The 19,578-nt window shown below is 40.7% G+C and overlaps 1 protein-coding gene across 3 annotated transcripts in view; it reads left to right on the top strand.

The window, feature by feature from the left end:
• The window catches only part of nav1b (neuron navigator 1b), a 72,092-nt gene that overhangs the window by 41,008 nt on the left and 11,506 nt on the right, over positions 1-19,578 (top strand). The window contains exons 5-23 of one of the 3 annotated variants that reach the window (XM_042508740.1): positions 983-1,283; positions 3,311-4,064; positions 5,688-6,104; positions 7,160-7,201; positions 7,299-7,456; positions 7,991-8,167; positions 9,919-9,971; positions 10,417-10,440; positions 10,915-10,992; positions 12,944-12,952; positions 13,887-13,970; positions 14,339-14,450; positions 14,561-14,682; positions 15,441-15,449; positions 16,142-16,320; positions 17,202-17,358; positions 17,771-17,969; positions 18,582-18,679; positions 18,775-18,870. In XM_042508740.1, coding sequence (XP_042364674.1) covers positions 983-1,283; positions 3,311-4,064; positions 5,688-6,104; positions 7,160-7,201; positions 7,299-7,456; positions 7,991-8,167; positions 9,919-9,971; positions 10,417-10,440; positions 10,915-10,992; positions 12,944-12,952; positions 13,887-13,970; positions 14,339-14,450; positions 14,561-14,682; positions 15,441-15,449; positions 16,142-16,320; positions 17,202-17,358; positions 17,771-17,969; positions 18,582-18,679; positions 18,775-18,870 — 3,069 coding nt within the window. The remainder of the gene's footprint in view (positions 1-982; positions 1,284-3,310; positions 4,065-5,687; positions 6,105-7,159; positions 7,202-7,298; positions 7,457-7,990; positions 8,168-9,918; positions 9,972-10,416; positions 10,441-10,914; positions 10,993-12,943; positions 12,953-13,886; positions 13,971-14,338; positions 14,451-14,560; positions 14,683-15,440; positions 15,450-16,141; positions 16,321-17,201; positions 17,359-17,770; positions 17,970-18,581; positions 18,680-18,774; positions 18,871-19,578) is intronic. The other 2 variants (XM_042508747.1, XM_042508755.1) reach the window with 2 other exon arrangements.

Raw genomic sequence — 19,578 nt, forward strand, 5'->3', positions numbered from 1 at the left:
TACTATGCTAATTTTAGGTTCATACTTGTATTAAGGGTTTTTTGCAAGGACATGTTTACATGCTTTAACATGCTTTAATGATCAAAAACACTTTATTTTCCTCATACTGTCTTCCTGAATATTTCTGTCTTCACACTTTGTCTGGAACACTCCTTTATAGCATCTGTCTCTTAAGCCCCTGTCCCAAAAAATCCTAGTCTGCTCTGATTGGTTAGTGTCTACGGGTTGTCCACATCTGCGCTTTTGGCATCTCTGCACCATCATTGTAGCTGAGACATGACTGTAACAGCACTGTAGCGGAGGTTTCTACGTTTATAACGTATAGTTGTGACATCAGTACTTCATGGAAGTACTGACGGCTCGCTTACTGAGTGCGTATTGCGTGCATTTCTCTGTGTATGAGTGTTTTGATACTTTCATGTGGTGTATATAGCACTGACACTTGCTAGAAAACGGACTTTTAATAATATGGGACCTTACAAAAAAAGTAAATGTTCTTGGATTCCAGCCTCTTAATTGTGAATACTATTTCATGTTTGCTTTACTCTCCTTTGAGAGTAAACTGAATATTTTTGTGGACTAAAAGAGGCATTTGAGGACATTATCTTGGACTTTGGGGAACACTGATTGACATTTTTTAATCATTTTCTGACATTTCATAGACTAAACAACTAATCAAATTGAGAAAATAGTCAGCAAATTAATCAAGAATGAAATTAATTGTTAGCTGCAGCCCTAGTATTGATTTATCTCTGAAAGTGTTAAATCCATAAATAGCTTTTTTTTTTCTACTGTTTTGCTTCCTTTGTCCTCCACTGTGCTTTTCTTTAATCCGCTCTGGGCATATCAGTATCTCCCTCGGCTTCCCACTGGAATGCAGCTGAGATGAAACAAAGATTACAGAGAACAGTCAATTCCATAGATAACACAGATGTTTGATGGTTACCCGCACTGTGCCTCTTCCCCTCCTCTCTCCCCGCAGCTCCGCACTGATGCAGAGAAGCGCTCCCTGGTGGAAAGTGGCCTCTCTTGGTACAGCGAGGACAGCAAAGCTGGACACAAGCTCGACAGTTGCAGCTACGACACGGGGAGCCTAAAGACAGAAGCCCCGAGCAAGTGGAGGAAGAAGCCGCCGAGCCTGAGTGAAGACTCAGGGTGTAAAAGTGAACTGAAGAAGCCGCAGAGCTTAGGTCAACCCGGAAGTTTCAAGAAGGGTCGTAATCCTCCTGTAGGTGTGACCTCACCCATCACCCATACATCTCAGAGCGCGCTGAAAGTTGCAGGTGAGATCAGTATGTTCGCCTAAATGTGTCATTTTCTCTGCTTTTCCTCTCACAGATTAATTTGGTTCATCTCTTTCATTGTAAACTTGTTTTAACTACAAAATCTGTGTCATCCATTATCTCTTTGTACGTCAGATCTAAATGTGAAACAGCCCGTTAGTGAGCAGCCAAGGCGGATATCTGCTCAGTGTTGAGATGAATACAGAAGTGCACCCCTTAGCGAAAGCCAGGTTTTGATTTGTAGCACAGCACAGTAAACCGAAGGAAAAATGCACCATGAAATCCATTTCATTGACTAAAACCAAAAAAAAAAAATCAGAGCTTAAAGCCCAGCGCCATGTTTCTGCTATTATCTGAGAGAAAAGCTGGTTACTGTTCATGTCTGTCGAGACGCTGTGTCTGCCATCTGCAGCAACTAAATTTATTTAATCCCCAACAAAACATGCCGTGATGAAATGATAGGTTCAAATTGAGTTCCAATACCAACATTTTGTGGCCTTTTATTTTAATTTCCTCATCTTAATTTCAGGTTTAAACATAAGTGATTAAAATTAGATCTGATTGTATAAACGCTGGCTGCAGTTTTGCAGGAAACAAAAGGTATGTATTGTTTTAGCACTTTGAGCACTGCAAGCCGAGTTCCATCTAGTTCCATTGCATTGAGAGAGAAGGCAGACATCTCTACGGCCGATACCTCCGACTCTCAGTAACTCACACCAAAACAATCTAGTCTGACTGATAGCACTACAGATAAAAAAATATGTGTTTTTTAATTTAAGGATGACACTCCCTTGAGGTCCAAGTAAAATAAGATCTAATTTGTCTTTTTACCCATATCCTTTCGTGATCCATACAGATCTGATTTTGATTAAAATCATCACATGGATATGTCTCATGGGTTTAAAAAAAGTTAAAGTTTGCATTAGGCTCTTTTAAGTCAGAGTCAGCTGGTGAGTCACATTCAGCATCATGGGCACATAAAAGCTCTCTAAGTAAATACAGATGTTTCTTGCTTATATTCTGTCTCAGCCTAAATGACAGCACATTTACTTTAGTACATTATGTGAAGGTAACTAGTAAGACGAATTATGTATGACAATTGTGATTATCCTTTTTAGTTTAGGCAGGGTTGTTGTCAGTTTTGTTAGCCCAAGTTTACTGTCTATTTATCATCTGTTTTTGAGTTGTCTATTCTTGTCAGGGCAAACACCCCAAACTCATTGTTGCAAATCATCATCATAATCATCATTTAATACATGTAATTTTTATTAAGGTAAAATATGGTATACTTAAATGTCCCACAGGGAAATTTGTTTTGGACTCTGAGCTGCTGCATCATACAGCAAAGACCCACATGTATAGTCATATGTACAAAAACTTCACTCAATGTGCCTGAATATATTTACTCAATAATAAAAGTAACTAAAACAATAGTTCCACTTAATAAAACCACATAAAATCAGGGTAGTTAAAATTAGTTAAACCATACCACAACCACATTAAATTGGCCAGTTTCAAATGGCAACTAAACAGTCAAATAACAGTATCCTGGTCCCGGACTCATAGTGATTTATTGCTGTTTAGTATCTTGATGAAAGATGGAATGAATGATTTTTTTATACCAGTTTAATCTACAGTTCGGCTGAACCATCAGCCTGAAGGCAAAAGCTGAAATGCAGGTTTCTGGATGTGTGTTGGGACGTTCACTATATTTTGTGCCTCCCCAAGCACAGATTCCTTAAATAGAGGCTGAAGATAATAATGTTCCTTTTTCCTGACAATTTTCACAGTTGTTTGTGAAAGACTTTCCATTTAGTCTTCAGCTGTGCTGACAGGTTGCCTTGCCATACCTGAATGTCATCAGCTCACACTTTTCTAGGATTGTTTAGGTTAAAATAAAAACATGATTTCACTGTTGACACCATAAAGTCAAAGCCTTCTCAGAAAGAATGTCTTCCCATAATATTTACATAATGATGTTATTAACCTATACAATGTTATTTTTTTCTTTTCTCTTTTTTATGTAGCACCTAAAAGTGAGAAGCCACTGGATAAATCCAAGATTTCCCTCAGAACTGCTGGTCTGCAGCGTTCTCGTTCGGATGCCGGCAGGGATCATCATGGCGAGCACCGTAAGCCCCCGTCAGGATTGGTTAAACCCACAGCTGGAGCCTCCTTTGGCTACAAGAAACCACCAACAGCCACCGGTACCGCCACAGTTATGACAGCAGGGGGCGCCACCATCTCCAGTGGCTCTGCTACTGTGGGGAAAACCCCCAAGTCATCCGGCATCCCTGTGAAGCCTGTGGGAGGAGGAGTGCCCACAGGTCGAAAGAACAGTTTCGATGCCAGCAGCGAGCAGAGCTTCTTGGGGCCAAACGCCCGAAACAGCATTCAGTACCGCAGCCTGCCTCGACCGGCCAAGTCGAGCACGCTCAGCGTGATCGGCCGCCCTGCTCCTCGACCTGTCAGCGGCACCATTGACCCCAGTCTGTTGAGCTTGAAACCTGTGCCCATCGCCACCACAGGCCCCAGGATTAAAGAGCCTGGGAGCTGTGGCAGTAAGATGTCCACTCGAACGAGCACGGGCCCCGTGAACATGACGGACAGAGAGAAGGAGAAGGAGAGAGCCAAGGCCAAGGCTGTGGGTGCTGACATAGATTGTGGTTCTCTGAAGGGAGAGGAGAGTCAGTCCACAGGAGAGTCCACTGTGAAGCTGCACGGCCTGAGACGGACCAGCAGCAGCAAATACCCTGAACTGTCATCACCCACCACACCCAGGTGTCTCTTTAAATATCACTTTCAAGGGTTACTTCACCCAAATTACAAACACAAAACTAGAATCTCTCTGACTTCATGGCATTTAGAGCTGATAACTGTTCCCTCAGTTTTATTTAGTTTATTCTCTGCAGGTGCAGTGACTTTGGTTTTGTATGCTCAGAATTCCTGTGAATAACATTTCAATTGTAGATTGAAAAATTACATTTTAAAAACATTCAACAGCAATGTTTCCATCCACAAACAGTGTCCCAGTTACTCTAAAAAAAAATCCATGGAGTCGCTATGAACAGTTTAGAGCAGGGGTACTGAAGGGGGACATTTTTGCAGGGCGACAGGAAGCCAGGGGCCAGTTAACAAACACACACAGCAATGCAGTTCAAGTCACCACAAACCTGCACAGGCTGCGTGTACGCAGCAGCATATCTCGGATTTGAGGACATTCAGGGCTTAGCCCAGACCCTGGCTGCGGTAGATTCATCCTTTTTGGTTAAGAAGGTTCCTAACTTTGTAAAATGGCCTGAAGTATTTTCGTGGCTGCCATGATAAGAGCTTTTTTCTCTTGATATCAAAGAAAAGTGCTTCTTTTTTTAATATCAAGAGAAAAAAGCTCTGATGTGTCTGCATCACTTTATTGTCACTTTATTGTCACATGGACTTGTGGGACAGAATTATGTCCTACAAGTCCATGTGACAATAAAGTGATGCAGACACATCATCTGGCTGTTTTTTAGGGAATCAGCTGTTTCTGACATTTCACATCCACAGCCTGCATGAGCCGAAACAACCCTCAAACACAATCATGTCAACATGACGGTGTTTACTGAGCTGTGTGCTGGCTCTCGCAGAGGATTATGATCAGATCTCTGCCCTGAATGTATAATTTAAGAAAAACAAAAGAAAACATATTTTTATTGATGATGTACTATGTATATTATATTATATACTTTTAGTTGTCCATCTTTGATATACTGAAGTTTCATCACAACAATAACAATAACATTACACATTATCATAAGATAACATACATATTATACATAATTATAGAGCCTGTTGTCATCGTGGTCGGATTCTCTAACCACCACGGTTGTATTTATTAAGTCGTTATGTATCCTCCTTCACATCTTTCCATGACTTCATGAAGTTTTCCTTCAAGGTCAATGAAAAGTGGATAGGAAAGGAGATTATTTTGACTGTTTGACCGTAGCCCCTGAATCCTCCCCTTTTTTTTATATATATACAAGCTCTATTTTGCAGCCTTTTTTCATGCACTGTGGCACCTTATTTACATTCAAAGTACAAAAAATATTCCCCAGTGTGGGTAAATTTGTTTTAATTGTGGTTGTCAGGTCACCCTGTGCCTTATCATGGGCCAGATTTGGCCCACAGGTAGTGAGCTGGGTACCACAAGTTTAGAGTAATGGAGGAGTAATTATTTTGTTGTATTTATCCCTTTGCTAAAAATTAAAAGGCAAAGATCATAGAGCCAGATGCATCATAATCTTGGCAAACACAGCCACAGCTATCTGCCTGGCCATGTATGGCGAGAGGAAGAGAAGTTGGAAAATAAATAAACATGCACTTAGTTTCTATATTTAACATCTTTTTTTCATGTCTGATCTCTAGAATGTTGAACACTAAGTCCCTGGGCCGTCCACCCAGCTTGGCTCACCTGGACAAGGTCAACTCCAACAGCCTCGACTCCTGTGTGACCATCCACGACCTCCCGCCCAAAGTCCCTCCATATTCCAAGCTGCAGGACCTGGCTGGTTCACACACCTCCTCCCGCCTCACCCCCAGCCCGGCGCCTGTGCTCCACATTGATTCCCCCGGCTCTTACACCAGTGAAAGCCTGAGTCTGAGCGGGTCCCCGCTGCTCTACCCCAAGCTGTCTGGCATGCACCGCAGCATGGAGTCGCTGCCCCTCCAGATGAGCGTGCCCTCCAGTGCCAGGTTTGTCAGAACTGAAGTGCACGACAAGGAAGAGAGGGGCGCGGGAACCTGGGGAGCCGGAAGCAGGACATCCCTCAACCTCACAGATAGGCAAGTCTCATCCAGCGTGTCTGCAGGTCCTTAAAAAGACTTTAAATGTCTTAAATTCAATTTTATAGATAGTAGTCCTTTGGAGTCATCAAATAGTCTGAAATTTGTGATGTCTTAATTGCCACAAACATTTAATCTAATTTCATCAATCCATCTTTTAATTTCTCCACATTTACAAATCTTTAAACCTACCTCTGAATCTCATGTTGTATTTTTTTACTTTATACTTTTATTATACCCGGCAAAACATAAATGAAGTCACTCTAAGAATCATATTCCTACATAAAACCTACGTCTGCACAGGACTAACCCTTATACTTTTGCATGAATAAAGAAAACTAAAAATGTCTTCAGAGTGTTTGATCTTATAGATTAAATTCTGCTCAATTTTGACTTGAATTTATTTATTTTTTTTTGCTTTTAACCAGTCAACTAGTCTAAGATTAAACATCAGGGAAAATAGTTGTTAGAACATCACTTATCAAAGGTATCAGCAGAACAATTAAAAAAAACTATTTTGAGTAAAAAGCATTCAAAGGCCAGTTTACCATTTTCCTATGAATCAATAAAAGACGTATCTGTATTTATCCCTGCAGCTGATTATATGTGAGTAAGCAGTTACAGTTTCAGTGTGAAGACACTCAACATTGGGCTATAAGTTGTTTGGATGCAGACGTACCAGCTGTCCATATTTTGTGTCTTTTCCGGGAACAGAAACTCGTTTAGAAGATGGAGGCTGGAATCCTTGGAAAATTTCTGTCTGTCAAGGTGGACGTGGTCCGAAAAATTTCCTGCCAAAAAAATGTACTTTTAAGCAATCCCACGCTGTGTGTAAGAGAGTGCCCAGTGTGCCATATGGGCAAGATGTACAAAAAGGATTAGAAGATAAACCCATGAGACGTTTTAGCCGGGTGGTGTTCAGGTCCTTTGACAAAACTTATAATGACTAAATTAATGATGGTGTCTGTGTAAGGCTCTGAGGAACATGCCATTTTATAAGAATTTTTCATTACTGTTTATTCTCTAATAATAGTGTTTTATTCTTTTCTTTCCAGCTTGCAGACTGACAGAAATACTTTGCCGAAGAAAGGCTTGGAGTATGTCAGAATAATTATCTTCCAGACATCTATTTGAAATCTCTCACTGTGATGTATCTTCATTGTTTTGGTGTTAATGTGACCTTTCTTCTCTCAGACGCTACGGCTCAAGCCTGTCAGAGAGCGACGGCAAACCGGGAAGGCGCCACTCCCACACCATAGTCAGCATGACAGAGAGCGATAGCCCCCCTCAGCTGCCTTCTCCCACCCGCCCTCTCCTCCCCTCCTCCGGCAAGGCTCCTCTCACCAATGTGGGTGAGTCCACTCGCTCTATTTGGCTGCCAATTTCTAAAAACGCTCCCTGTTTGAGCTCCGACACTAATGAGACTTGAGTTCTCTGATAAGCCGTCCATCTTATCGTTGATTATTATTGAGGACGGGGATATTAAGTTCTCAATGAGAGGAAAGTCCCGCATGGTTTTTACAGTTAAAAAACAAGTTGTCAATAATAAATCAAGTCATGTCTGAACATTTAAGTGATGTCAAATCATCAAGGCATCAAATTTGACTATGTGAGTTTTACAGATTCATATCTGCACCCGTTTAGCTTTGAGTTAAAGTCTGAAATATGCTGGAGATGGAGGCAGCAGAGGGTCATGTCAGGCTATATTTATCTCTTTGACTGTTGTGGAACCGTAGTGTTGCCTTTCACTGAGTCATCAGAATAAGGGTGCTATACCTAGATGTACTGTGAGTGTGAGTGTCAGAGTGTGTTGGTCCACAGCACTGCATCCTACAGTTTTCTCTGTGCCACTCACTGTCTTTCCAAACATCTCTCTTTTATGATAGTTGCCCCAATTTCCAGTGGCACCCCGAGGATATCGCGCTCCAACAGCATCGGCCCCCCCAGTGAGTCAGCCAGCGATCTCTATGGATCCTCCCCCCTGGGCAGCAGTATGTCCCTGTCTGAGCGGCCAAAGAGCATGATGCGGTGCGGGTCTTTCCGTGAACCAGGGGGTGATGATGGTGAGCCTGCACAGCCGGCCCCCTTCCCTGCAGGGGAGTCGCCCAACATGGCCTCAAATGAAACAGAGCCGTCTGCTCATACAACATGCAATCTGTTAAGCAGAGTGTCAGAAGACATTTGTTTTCATGTACAAGAAAAGCGCAGAGGAGTCGTTGTGGCTTCATTTCAGATTGGAAGTGAGTTATGAGGACTTTAGGCACTATCTGCGGTCCAAATGTAAACAAAACCGGAGACCCTCCACCAATAATTTAAACCTGCTTTCACTCTCAGATCATTAATTCACATTCTTCCACTACCTCCAAGTTCTTAATGTGTTTCAATGTGATAGCAAAGGTTTGTTTACATCAAACTCTTAAATCATGTCTGTAAATGTGCCCATTATTAATATGTTGGGAAGTAGCTGAGTGAGATATTCCTTTGCCTTGGGGGTTGTCAGGAGTAAAAAGAATTAAATTTATGCTCCACTATAGTCATTTATTAATGACAGTGGATAGCAGAGATCACTTTAATTTTTAGAAGGGGAACACCATCTAAATAAGGATTTAATTATGTTATTTCCATGGTCTGGGAAAGTCCAATCAGTGTTTGTAATCATGTTTTTCAAAGGCAGAAACCAGAGAAATAACTGTCAAACGTGTGATGTCATGGGTATAAAGTCTGGAGCTGCTCCATAGACGCTGAATGGGAGCCTGATTTTATTTGACCCACAGAATGTTTGTTTTATTTTTTATACCCACATGAGCTTTCTACCATTGTAGTGTTCGCAGTCAGAATATACCCATATATGTCTTTCCCAGTTCATTCTCTGTTGAGCAGCTCCACACTTTATACCCTATGACATCACAAATTTGACTTTTAGCTCTCTAGTTTTTGGATTTGGGAGAGAGTTGTTCAGGGTTACTTATATTTTTGGACTGTCCTTGGCTGTAGGAATAACAAATACAAATTTTGAAAACAGCCGTAGTTCCCCTTAAGTACCTGATTGGCCTCATAAATTGTCTTAAAGGGGACCTGTTATGCCCTTTTTTTAGGTTCATACTTGTACTTGGAGTTTCTACCTGTTGTGCGTTTACACGCTTTAATGTTTTTTTCTTTCATACTGTCTGCTCTGGAACACCTGTAGTTGCTCCCTGTCTCTGTTTTAGCGCCAGTTTCCTAAAGTCCCAGTCTGCCTTTGATTGATCAGTGTTTCCAGGTCTTTTGTATGTCGGCCCCATTTCAGCGTAATTCTACCTGGAAAATTAGTGTACCAGAGAATATCGGCACTTTCTACTGTGAGAAATCATCAATAATAGCTTTTAAACACTGCCGGACATGTTCCAGCAGGAATATGATCCAAAATCTGGGAGAAATTAACAACATCAGCAACCAAGATTACATGTTTCCCTGATGTTAGCACGTAGCTTCATGTAGCAGTGTAGGCCATGTTTTCATAACACATACAGTAGCATGCCTGGAGCAGATGACCAATTTAAGAAATGCATCACAAGCTGATGTCAGCTTGTCTCAAAAGTAGGAAAAAAATGTGAAAACACTATTGACAACAGTCTGATGCCTGAGGTTTTTCCTCACAGGGATTACTTTTGCATAGGATTTACTCATTATTTGAAACTTTGGCCACATTTAATAAGAACAGCCAACATTGTAACACTGTATGTATGACAGAAAATAAGAAAAAGCACCATAGGTCTCCTTTAAATGAAAATCTGTTCCATAATATTAAGTCAAATCTCTACCTTGCTTGTTTCAGTGCATGGCTCTGTGCTCTCATTGGCGTCCAACGCTTCATCCAACTATTCCTCGGTGAGTAGATACGGTCATATTTTCTACAGTATAATCCTACTTTTGCTGGAGTCCTTTGTGACTTAAGTTTGCACACTGTCCTGTCTTCAATAAACAAAGTAATCATTTAAGAAAGTTTTTACAGCATAGAAAAATGTTCTACAATACAGCCAAGACGGGCAAATTGCCTTCATCATAATGATTCATGGACTTTTGGTCTCTTTTTTAAACATGTAGCAGAGCATTGCATGCAATATGTTAAGTGACCTTGAAGCCTCTGTAGTTGGTTACAAACCTCTTAGTGAGCTGGTACTGCATTCTGTGATTAGACAACTAATACATAAGTATTCCAGATATATTTCACCATTATAAACCTTTAATGAAGTAGTTTTCCTAACTGCCCCTAAGGTTATTTCTCTACCTTATCCGACTTTATTGTTATTTGCTTTCACCATGCCTTCTTTAGAATGAGGAAAGGATACAAGGGGAGGTAAGGCCAACGTGCCGTGACTGTTGAACTCACATTGTGCCTTTTTTGTCTGTATCATCTGTCGGTCATTTCCTGTTGAAACGGGTCCAATCATCAGATGACATCAGTAACATTGGATCTCATAACTCAGTTCATTTTGTTTTATCTCTAATATCTTTATCTTTAGCATCACCTGCTAACATTTAATAAAGACATTCTCAGATCTCATAAAATTCAGACTGCATGAGAAAAGTGGTAAGAATCAGGTCATCATCCCTTGATTCAACTTTTTCTGTTGGTTTAGAGTGTATTTACCCACTGGTGTCTTTTGTATGTTGTTGTTTTCCAGTTAACCAAACAAGCCAACATTTCCACACATTCAGTTGTTGAATATTCATTTAGGTTTATTCATGACTTCAACACTCATATTTTTTGCCTGGCACTGTATACTACATATCCCGTACTGCTGGGCCTTACTTTTCCATTTGTCCACAGCAAATCCGCAAGTTAAGGCGAGAGTTGGAGTCTTCCCAGGAAAAGGTTGCAGACTTGACCATGCAGCTTAGTGCCAATGTATGTATGACTTTCTTTTCTCTAAGAATCCCTTTCGGCCCTTTTTTGTTGTGTCTGTATTAGAGGCGTGCCAGATCTTTAATTAAAATGTGATCAGTCCCAAATGTGGACTTCATCTCCTCTAAACCATTGAGGTTTGTACTCCATGATCAACTGGGATACAGAAACCCTATTTAACAGCTGTATCTAATATCTGCCCTGCATTTTTCTGAAGGTGCGATGTCGGGAGGATATGGTGCGAATCCTTGCTCGCTTAAGAAAATGAGTATCACTTTAAGATGACTCTGGATGCCAAGGCATAACTCTGGCTTCGGTCCCACTTGCAGGAAGCCATGAGGACAACCAGTCATAATATGTAGAATCTAAATATACAAACAATTACATATAAACAAATTCAACGTCCAAAAAAATCTTCAGTGAGATAAAATAAATTAAATTTAAAAAGTGCAATAGATGATAAAAAAACACAATTATCAAAAACCATTTAAAATAATAATAAATAATTAAGAAAAGAAGTAAAAAAAACCTACCAAAAAAAGATTACCAAATACATGAAAAAATATATTTAAATACGTACACTACATATAACATGGTTTCTGTATAACAGGACTGCAATCTCAGTGGTGTCATTTTTTCTGGATAGATTAAAAAAGGTTGCCATATAGCATAACATGTCTGAGCACAGTAACTAAGATGTACATCTTGTATAGCTGCTCCAAATTCTGCAGTAGTTGAATTATATTTTTGAGCATTTTTCATTTCATTTTTAATTGTTTTTATTTATAAGGACAACACACATTAATTAACATTTCTGTAAATATGCCGGTGTTAGCCATTGGGCTAATTTTCAACTGTAGTCCTTTGGCAAAATGTTTTGAAACCTGTAAAATGATCAAATTCACATAACAGCAGCAGGACACCATAAAGACAAGCAACAATTCCAGCAAACAGGAACTTCTAAAACAGAACACAAGCCATGAAACAGCAGAACAACAGTACAAAACAATAGCACAGCAACGACATATAGCGCTTTAGCACAACAAAGCCATGCACGCAACGTGATTCAACAACAACATGTAGCTATTTTGCACAAATAGTCACACACGCAGCAGGAAGCAGTTACACACACTAAGCATAACGTGCAGACATGCAGAGCAACAATAGCAACAAGTAATAACAATAGACAATACAAGTGTCACAACTGAAAAATTTAAAAGATGCAGTTATGGGTCAAAAATATGTTTGTGTGCACTAAAACACAGACAGGCCATGCAACACAAAGGTAGGCAGGTTGTCAATAAAATAGATATTTCATACATATCCATTAAAAGCCTTTATCTGATAGATGGCAGTTGGATGATGACAGGAAACAAAGGGCAAATGCAGAGAATGCACATAAAGGTTCCCAGCTGCGGTTCACCGTCAGCTTCTTAACCACGAGGCCACTTTGGTCTGAGAGCAGACATGCCATATTTCCAGTTCTCTAAATGCCACTCACATCTTTCGGACGCTATAATCCTTTAGCTCTGCCATCTTGATAGACGCCCTTTTTAACCCTCAGCTTGCTTTTAACTGATTGAACCAGCTGAAACATGTACGGCTTCCTCTTAGAGTCTCACCCTGCAGCTTCCAGAGGAATTAGTCTGGCTGTTTCCATCACGCTAATTTTTACTTTCACACCCACTAACCTCTGATCCTGATATAATAAACAGCCATTATGATCCACAGCCTCCTACTGCACACTTAACCCATTGCTGCAGCTAAACTATTAACTAACCTGTTTGTTTGTGTGTTTCTTTCTGGATTTGTTTTTGCGGTATAAGAAGTTTGGTCCCCTGCCTAACGCCACTGTCCCTCTCTTTTACGTTCTCGGGTTTATTGACTGCTGGACTCGCTGTTGCCCCCTGCCTGCCTCCCACTGACCCGCACCTTTGGATGCTGGGTGTAGCAGCTAGGCCAGGTTTGTTGAAGTGTTGCTGTCAGAACGCTCTCTGTCGCTTCTGCATGATTCTGAGTGGACATTTGACAAGTTGCTGTCATCTGAGATCTCTATGGGGTTTGCTGTGTGACACCTGCGTGGAACCTACCTGGAAGCATGTTGACAAGGGCTGCAACTAATTAGTATTTTTATTATCTGTTAATCTGGTGACTCTTACTTTGTGAAGGATGAATACAAACACACCTGAGTCTATCGAGCCATTACAACTGTTATGACCCGTCTGAAAATCTTGTTCTCATGAGCAAGAACATAATTCAAACAGTAGCAGAGTATGTATTATTCAGTAAATGTGACCCCAGAGAAATACCTTAGCAAGCTACCACCAAAAGGAAATAAAGGGGGGAATGACAGGCCGTCCATATTTAACAAAAGGAAGAGAACACACCTTAAACCAAGAAGCCGATAGTTATCGGAGCAGAGAACTGTCAAACCTAAAAGAAGAAAGTTAACCAAACAAAAAAAAAGGACTCTCCAACCCATCATTTCAACAAACCGTCATACAGAATTTGTCACAATTTCTTAAAAGATTGATTGTGATGGTGTCAGATGAGGATTTTAGATTTCTAATCTTTCAGCAGAAATAGTGCCAGAAATCTGAGCCCGAGGGTCAAACATGCTACATGAGGTTGGCGAGGTTTGTGCCACGCCGCTGCCCTCCCTCGCCACCATTATCCTAACGTCTTCTTTCATCTCTGACATCACCCACAGCTGTCCACTACTCCCTCCCTCCCTCCCTCCTGTCCCAGCAGATTGAGAAAGCCATTTTGCTTGATGTGCTGTGAGCGCGTGAGGCTGCAGACTGATTCGATGCAGCCGGTGACTCATACCTGTCTGCTGTTTCAACCCCTCCCTCTTCTCTCTGTCTGTCTCTCTGCCTCTCTGTCTTCCTCTAAAGGCTAATCTGGTGGCAGCGTTTGAGCAGAGTTTGGCGCTGATGACGGCACGCCTGCAGACCCTGTCGGTCTCCTCGGAGCAAAAGGTATCCTGGTGATATCATGATGTAAATTAATGTTATACCACATGAGACATGTGTGGCAGTTTGCATATATAAGAAAAAGTCTATGAAAAAAGCCTTAAACAAACAGAAAGGCACAGCTGAACGTAGTTCTAAAGAAATAATTGTTATTGCATACTCAGCAAATACATGATATCGTATTAGATCCTATCAGTGAATGAGAAACTACCATGTGACATCGTTGCCCACTATTTTCCGTGTTGTCATTAGCCACTCAGCACAACCCGTCATCCTTGTTGACAGCACACAGACATCCCACAATCCTCAGTTCAGAAGAATCTGGGTTCAGTTGCCAGCCTGTAAGCTAACACATTGATATTTTCCCTCTTCAGGACTCTGAGCTCACAGAGCTGAAGGATACCATCGAGGCTCTGAGAGCCAAAAACACAGAGGCCCAAGAAATCATTCACGGGGCTCTCAGTAATCAAGACATCGCACCTAAAGGTACAGAATGTGATGGGGATGTACAAAAATAAAACACACAAAATAGAGATGGGAATTTCAAACGCTTCTGTCCCCAAATTCAATGTGCCCTCTTTTCTCTTGTTATTTAGAAATGGTGATCAATCGGCAGAACTCCTCAGAAAGCATCTCCAGTCTGGCCAGCACAACCAGCCACTCCAGTCTGGGCAGTCTCAAAGAGCAGGAGGCCAAGAAGAAGAAGAAGAAGAGCTGGGTGAGAACGCACAGAATATAGAGATCACACTGATTAGAAGTAATTTGGTGTATCAGAGTTTTGTCAGTCACTGACAAATAAGTTTTAAAGTCATTAGAGCTTCAGAAGATTGAGGTTTGTAACATCAGGAGCTCAACATACTCCCCAGTTAAATTCAAATTATTATGTTGCAACAGAATCAGATGTTTTTTTTTCTTCAGATTATTAGAGAAAGTAAATGAAGCAATCAGACAGTTTTTGGTATTAATTTGAACAGTTCAGCTGGTCTGGGTTTGTAATTGGCCTTGTATCTCATTAAAGTCAAATTCATCAAACTTTAAGCAGATATAGTGACAGTCTTGATTAGCCACAGATGATCAGATTTCAAAGGGCTTTTTGTCACATGCTCACACCGTACAATAAGCACAGTGAAATGCAGAGTTGTGTATTTGTGAGTCTGTGCTTAAAAGGTTTGTTTGAAATAGATAATTATAATGAAAACAAGAAAAAGAAATTACAAAAGACAGAAAATTATAAATCTATGTAATAAAAACAGAAATATTTTGTCTATATTGGTCCAGTGGGTGGGTGAGCTCAGGATTATTATCCATTGTTATTATGTTGTATTTGATCTGAAAAAAATTGAAGTCGCTGCTCTCGTTTGTTCTCCTGCATGTGCTTGTGTGTGTGTGTGTGTCATACTTTTCCTATCTTGTTCCATATCTGTTATAAAGTATGACTCTGGTCTCTCCCTCATGCTGCCCTGCTTTTTATTTTAGGTCTTTGAGGTGAGTGATGTTGTTACAGTAAATAAACCCTGAACCCTCCCCTTCTCCAGCCTGCATGCTCTGTATGAGTCACACTTGTGAAACATTTGGAAACTTTCTATAGCCTGTGTCTCTCTTAATCTGATTCACAGAATCACTTTGTACAATGTTTAGATCATATTAAACTGTTAAATTAAATTACATAAACATGTTTTTATGTACTGATGTAATCTGTGTGGCAGTTAACTGTTCTGCAATACATTACGGACAGTTCAAACAGTTCAATTTAGACAAATATTTCTGTAGAAAATTTGGATGGAGGTGGTTTTTCAAAACTGTATTTTGTGGTTACTCTCCTTTAACATATTTTTGCTATGAGCATTGTTTATTCATGTGTTTTATTTCTGATTTTATCTATTTTAATTTCTTTAAACATCACAATAAGTGGACATATATGCCTTCCCACTGTTGCCTCGACATTTTGTAGATATATTAAACTAGGTGGCTACATACTTTAGGAATAAAGAAATACACAATACAATAGAAGGCTCACAGGAAACAAGTGTGGATGACAACTCTCAGTGGCATTATGGCTTATCTGACAGAAATAACTCGACACAAATGCCTTTCGGAAAAGCTTGTTGATTGTATTCTACTGTGACTGTGTTTTAGCCGTTTCATTTATTTAAACTCATGTTTCTTTCTCTCTTCAGCTGCGCAGCTCCTTCAACAAGGCCTTTAGCAAGAAGGGCTCCAAGCCCTCTGGTCCGTATGCTGACATTGAGGAAATTTCCACCCCAGAATCCTCTGCACCTTCATCCCCCAAAGTCCACCATGTTGGAGGCAGCGCTCCATCGTCCATGAAATCCTCGCTCTCTGCATCATCATCAGGGTAAACCTCTCCATGCAATTGTCTCTTAAACAGTTAATCAGAACTGCAAATATTTTGAAATGCGTTATAATATAAAAATAAATTCGATTTAATTGTTAAACGTTGATGTGAATATACAGCAGATTACTACAGAACATTTTCAGAACTTTATAAGAAAATAACGCTGGGTTCACACTGCATGTGGAACGGTTGCAAAGTACGCCAATTTAACATGGACCGCCAGCCGCTTGCTTTCGGCACCAGTGTTGAACCATCAGACCGTTCACACACTGGACGTGTCATGACCCACGACAGGCTGATGAACTGCAATGATAGTTTAGCCGTTTGGTCTATTTTGTGAGCCACATGTGAATCTGGAATCTGTAAAACACTCTAAATACTCCATTATGGATTATATAAATGCAATATTAGATATGATTTGAATGATTTGATCATGATAAATGATAAAATATGCATCCAGTGATTCCACAGTGCTTGTCCGTTGTGTCTACAGAGAGGGACAGAGACAAGCAGACATACAGAAACAGACAGGCACACAGAGATGCACACACAAACTCAGACACACAAGCAAGCAGGGACAGAGAGACGGGGACAGAGCTCTCCATGTGAGTAGAAATGAGAAGGAAGAGAAGAAGAATCAGAAATGTGCTCATGGTATAAACAGCCAGGTGACTGCTGACAGGCGGCTGCACAACAGTTAACACATCGGGGCGCTTCTGCCCCCAGTGTGAATCTGACATAAGACATCTGATGTAATATAGCTGTGTCTGTAGTGCTCCTTAATTTCCCATTTGAAAATGAGGTTTCCTGCTGTCTGTCTGATGATCCCTGCCACCTTCACATGTCTTCAGTGTTGTCTTATCTGATCTGAATATCTCCAGGCTCTGTGAAGGAGGTGAGGAGGGAGACGATAAGGTTGTAACAGAGCTGCGTACAGAGCTGTGGGAGAAGGAGCGCAAACTGACAGACATCCGCCTGGAGGCTCTCAGCTCTGCCCACCAGCTGGAGCAGCTGCAGGAGGCCATGATCAACATGCAGGTATGTGTCATATGTTGCTTTGATATTTGACGTTATTTTGTAATTCCAAAATATGTCCTTGCCGTACACCTGGTTTTGGGGTTTCTGCAGTTGACCTGTGGAGTTGGTTAAGGTGCCAAACTTTTAATCCTCCACACTGGGTGCAAATATTTTGTGAAGGTCAGGGACAATGTTAGGTGACTGTGTGTATGTACAATATGTTGTAATCTGTTAAACCTGACTGTCCTCTTTTATTGTTTAAAAACTATTCTTGTGATAGTGTTTCAACTTAAATTCAAATTAAATAAAAAAAAATCCCTTTAGTGTGAGACATCTTTTAGCATGCACTCAGAAACAAAATCCCCGTTGCAGTCATGTTATAATAGCGGCACTGTGATTGATAAAAAATGATTGTAACACTTGTTGTCTGTAGTCGACAGTGGAGAACCTGAAGGCTGAGAATGACCAACTGAAGACAAGCGGTCTGTCCCCCTGTCCATCTCCTGGACCATCCAGCTCCGTCTCCCAGTCCTCAGGTCTCACCGCTCTGGGGAGTTCATCACCTCGACAGTCCGTAGCCATGCACATGCCCAAAAGTTACAGCAGAGGGCTGAGCGACGGGGGCAGCTCAGGTAGAGTTCACTCTCTGACATGTTGACAATGCAGAGTTGGAATGGTGTCACCGCTGCGGGAGACATGTCGGCATAGCACTTAGATTAAATGTTTTTTACACATGTGATGAAATAAATCAATTGTAAATATAATCTGCCATGAATGAAAAATAATAGTATAGCTAAAATGATTGGAGTGCCTTTGTAAACAGACATTGACTTATTGACTGTATTATACTTGATGTGCAAATGTGTATAATGTAGATATTTATAGTTTAAGCTTGTGATGCAGTATAGATCTGAGTAAAGTAGAAGCACATCCTGGCCTGTAAATCCCTTTATCTATTAAAAGTACATAAGCACCATCTACAAGCAAAAAAGGAGGCATATGAGAATTTTACTTTATATTACATGTTTGTTTTTTTTCACTATTTATCAGTACCAAATATTAATCAGTGCTTTCATTTAGGGTATAAGGTACAATCTACTACAAACATAATGTTAAAAAACATTACTAGCGTTTATTTTGAAGGTCAAATGCCCAAATAAAATCTTGACTTCCTGACTCCAAATGAACACTTTTCTTTTTCTGTTTTTTTCCTTCTTTCTTGTGTGTATTTCCTCCTTTTGCAGACATCCACTCTGCAGATTCTCTCAGTCTTTCCTCACAGAGAGATGATCATCGTGTCAGGGTGGTGATTTGTGTTGCAGATTTACATGTCTTCAAAGATGTAAGTATCTTTTTACTGTCATCTGTCCTTTTTCAGACCAGTAGACATGATTTTAAATCTCTGGATCACCTGTTTTTTGCGCTCTGTATCAACAGGAGGTTAAACAGCAGGATTTCTTCATCGGCACCGTCAGGGTGAATGGCAGGATGGACTGGCCCATGCTGGACTCAGCTGTGAGCCAGGCTTTCAAGGTGAGTCCCCTCCTTTGTTCAGTGTGACCTGTTCAAGGACTGAATGTACAGTCCTTGGACACATTAGCGTGTGTGCGTTTGTGATTCAGCTGTCACATTAAATTTAGCATGTTGTTACTTCAAAGATTTCCACTGCTGCCCAACAGTGGCAACTTAGATGCAAATATAGCGGTGTAACGGTACACTAAATCCACGGTTCGGTATGTGCCTCAGTTTGGGTTCACAATGCGGAGCAGAGAATACATCTTCATTTATTTTAAAAAATTCAAACATTCAGCAGTGTCTAATTTGCCAGTTTTCTTGCTATAACAGTTAAGACACTTAAATAAGAGCTCCCAAGTTCAACACTAGTCCAGTCTAGAAAAAAAAAAAAAAAGTCCAGAGCCCCGCCCAAATCATCTGTGTCTGTGGGCCCATTGAGTTTACACTTGCTTGCAGACCTCTGGCTCAAATACTGGCATATTGTCAATCAGAAAAATATAAATAACAAAAATAAATAATACAAATTACAGTGATTCTCCTTCATAACATTTTGACCTGTTCACTCCCGAACTGCAGCTTGCGCTCGTTTAAACAGGGCAGGCGCAGACTGACTAAAATGCACATGTAAATGGAAGTTGTAGTGGAGCTCAAGCCTTTTTTGACAACACAGTATTCTCCATGACCAATTACAATCGCATGTGCCCAGCGATAAACACTCCATAGCAG

This window comes from Plectropomus leopardus, chromosome 2, assembly GCF_008729295.1.
Source record: "Plectropomus leopardus isolate mb chromosome 2, YSFRI_Pleo_2.0, whole genome shotgun sequence".
NCBI lineage: Eukaryota > Metazoa > Chordata > Actinopteri > Perciformes > Serranidae > Plectropomus > Plectropomus leopardus.